The 2424-nt window shown below is 48.7% G+C and overlaps 1 protein-coding gene across 1 annotated transcript in view; it reads right to left on the bottom strand.

Annotated features, from left to right (window-relative positions):
* Nucleotides 1–146: 146 nt before the first annotated feature.
* MIXL1 (Mix paired-like homeobox) overlaps nucleotides 147–2424 on the bottom strand; it is a 2506-nt gene continuing 228 nt past the window's right edge. The window contains exons 2-3 of the mRNA XM_004700167.1: nucleotides 2245–2404; nucleotides 147–455 (exon numbers count right to left, since the gene is read on the bottom strand). Coding sequence (XP_004700224.1) covers nucleotides 147–455; nucleotides 2245–2404 — 469 coding nt within the window. The remainder of the gene's footprint in view (nucleotides 456–2244; nucleotides 2405–2424) is intronic.

Raw genomic sequence — 2424 nt, 5'->3', positions numbered from 1 at the left:
TGAGAAGTAGTCATCAGAAACCACGGTCAACCTTTATCATGAAAGTGTCCTTAACATGAAAGCCAGAAGGTACAGTATTCTGATGTATGCCTGTCTGGCCGGCAGTCATGGCTTCTCTGAGTTCAGCCTGAGTTCTCCCAGCATCTTCAAGAATTACCAAAGGCAGAAAAGATGTGTCCCTCCCATGAGCCCCGCTTTGAATCAATGTCTTCTGGGAGAGAGGAATAGGTGTCAAAACTCTGCTGGCCTTGGGAGCTAGGATGAGAGAAGTCTGCTCCATGCCTGTTGGGATCAAGTAGGCAGTTCACATCCACCTGGAGAGGCAGCTGGGGCTTCAAACATTTCACATCTGTTCCAGGAGCAGAGTGGTTGAGGAAAAGCTCTGGCCTGGCTGAGGGCTGAAAGGATTTCCCACTCTGACGCCTTGACTTGGCACGCCTGTTCTGGAACCACACCTGGAAGAGGGAGAAAACAACTGCTCTTGGTTGGAGTACTTATGCCGCTTATTGTGTTCATAGTTCATCATCATAAGTTCCAGTTGAAACACTTGCTGTGATTTTCAGAGATGCAGAGCACCTGGCTTTCCCCGCCTCACCATTCCCATAAGCACAATTAGAATAATGCCTGTTTCTATCAGCTGTCTGCTGTAGGGACATTTGAAATGAGTATTTAGAATTTTCACAAAAACAGGCTACACAAAAGTTTAAATAAAGTACAGGAAAACTGTGATTAAATTTTTTTTAATTACTACACTTAAAACAAGGAGCCTTCGTGGTGTAGTAGCTAAGCATTGGAACAAGGTCCACAGTTCAAAACCATTCACTCTACGGCAGAAAGACGGCTTTCTACTCCCATAAAGTGCTAGCCTCTGAAACTCACAGGGCAGTTCTACTCTGTCCTGTAGAATCACTGAGTCAGTATGCGTGATGGCAGTGAGTTTGGTTTTGGGTACAGTTGAAGATGATACATGTTCAAATGATTGCGAAAATCATTTTTTTTAAGTTCTATATACTTTTTAGTCAAATCAATCGAGATGTTTTGCCCAGTGGACTTCACTTCTGTGAATAAAGGCCTGCTCACCATCGCCCCTCAAATAGAGACTAGGTCCTTCGTAGGAGCCTTCCTGCCAGCTGTTGGAAGTGACACGAATTACCACCAGGGATTCAGAGAAACCAATTCTCTTCCAGTGTGAAAATGAGGGCTTCTACTTAAAACTTGGTGGTGCAAGTGGAGAAACAGTCAGCTACTGACAGAACATTTGACAGTTTCGATCTTGGCAATCGACTTTTGAAAGCTCCCAGCCACTGGCAGCTCTGCGCCCATCTCCCGGATGGGATCACCACAAGTGGATCATGAAGTAGAAGATAGGTCTTCAATGGCACCTGGTGTGTTTTCAGTTTTGTTTTTCTATGTACACAACACTGCACTTGGATACAGTCCAGGGTGATACTAATAGGCAAAAAGGCTTCTCTTCAACACGAAGCTAAATTAAAAAATTAGGCAGTAAAAGCAGGTTGCACGAGATTTTTGTTTTAAGGCAAGAGGTTGGTTCAAAGGACAAGAAAGCAAGACCTTGCAAATGCTTCTGGCTTACACAAAGATACTATACATATCCTTTTGAACCACAATCTCCCGAGAAAGTGAGAGACGAATCACTGAGTCAGTCAGTCAGCCCAGTCCTTGCTCAGCTTCCATTCCAAACTCAAACACCAACTGCACCTCCTCGGACTCCTGCCCGCGATGAGTAAGTGGACTTTCTTTTGGTACTTTTCTGAGTGTCAGCTAACCTCGCAGGCACGTGTTATACTTCTTAATGTGTGCGTTGCCTGAACTACTTCATGTAAGCCAGACGACGGTGGGAAATAATCGCTTCCGCTGACCGTGGGACAGGGTGGTAGGTACTGTTCACCAAAATGCACTGCCATCCAGTGACACAATTACCCGATAGGGCAGAACTGTCCCTGTGAGTTTCCGAGACTCACTCTTTAAGGGAGTAAAACCTCTGGTTTCAAACTGCCGACCTTGTGGATTGCAGCCCAGTGCGGAACCACTACCCCACCCACCGGGACTGCTCCCTAAATACTGGAGTTGGTCCTATTTTACAGCCCAGGACGCCGAAGCTCCAGGGAAGTAACTTGCCCAGAGTAAGTTGCCCAGAGTAAGTGGGCACTGGGGTCTGGCCTCACGAGGCCGGGGCCCCCACTTCTCCCAGCGCCTCCCTCCATGGCTGGCCCGGCTGCTCACCTGGATCCTGGATTCGGGGAGCAGGGTCAGTGCAGCCATGCGCTCGCGCAGATGAATGTCGGGGTACTTGGTCCGGCGGAAGACCAGCTCCAGCAGCTGCAGCTGCTCGGCGCTGAACGACGTGCGCTTGCGGCGCTGCGACCCCGACGAGGCGGCCCGGCTCGCGGCGGGCGCCGACGC

Source organism: Echinops telfairi, unplaced genomic scaffold, assembly GCF_000313985.2.
Source record: "Echinops telfairi isolate 266 unplaced genomic scaffold, ASM31398v2 ScPeMD7_7424;HRSCAF=8462, whole genome shotgun sequence".
NCBI lineage: Eukaryota > Metazoa > Chordata > Mammalia > Afrosoricida > Tenrecidae > Echinops > Echinops telfairi.
This window is presented reverse-complemented; position numbering and strand designations above follow the sequence as displayed.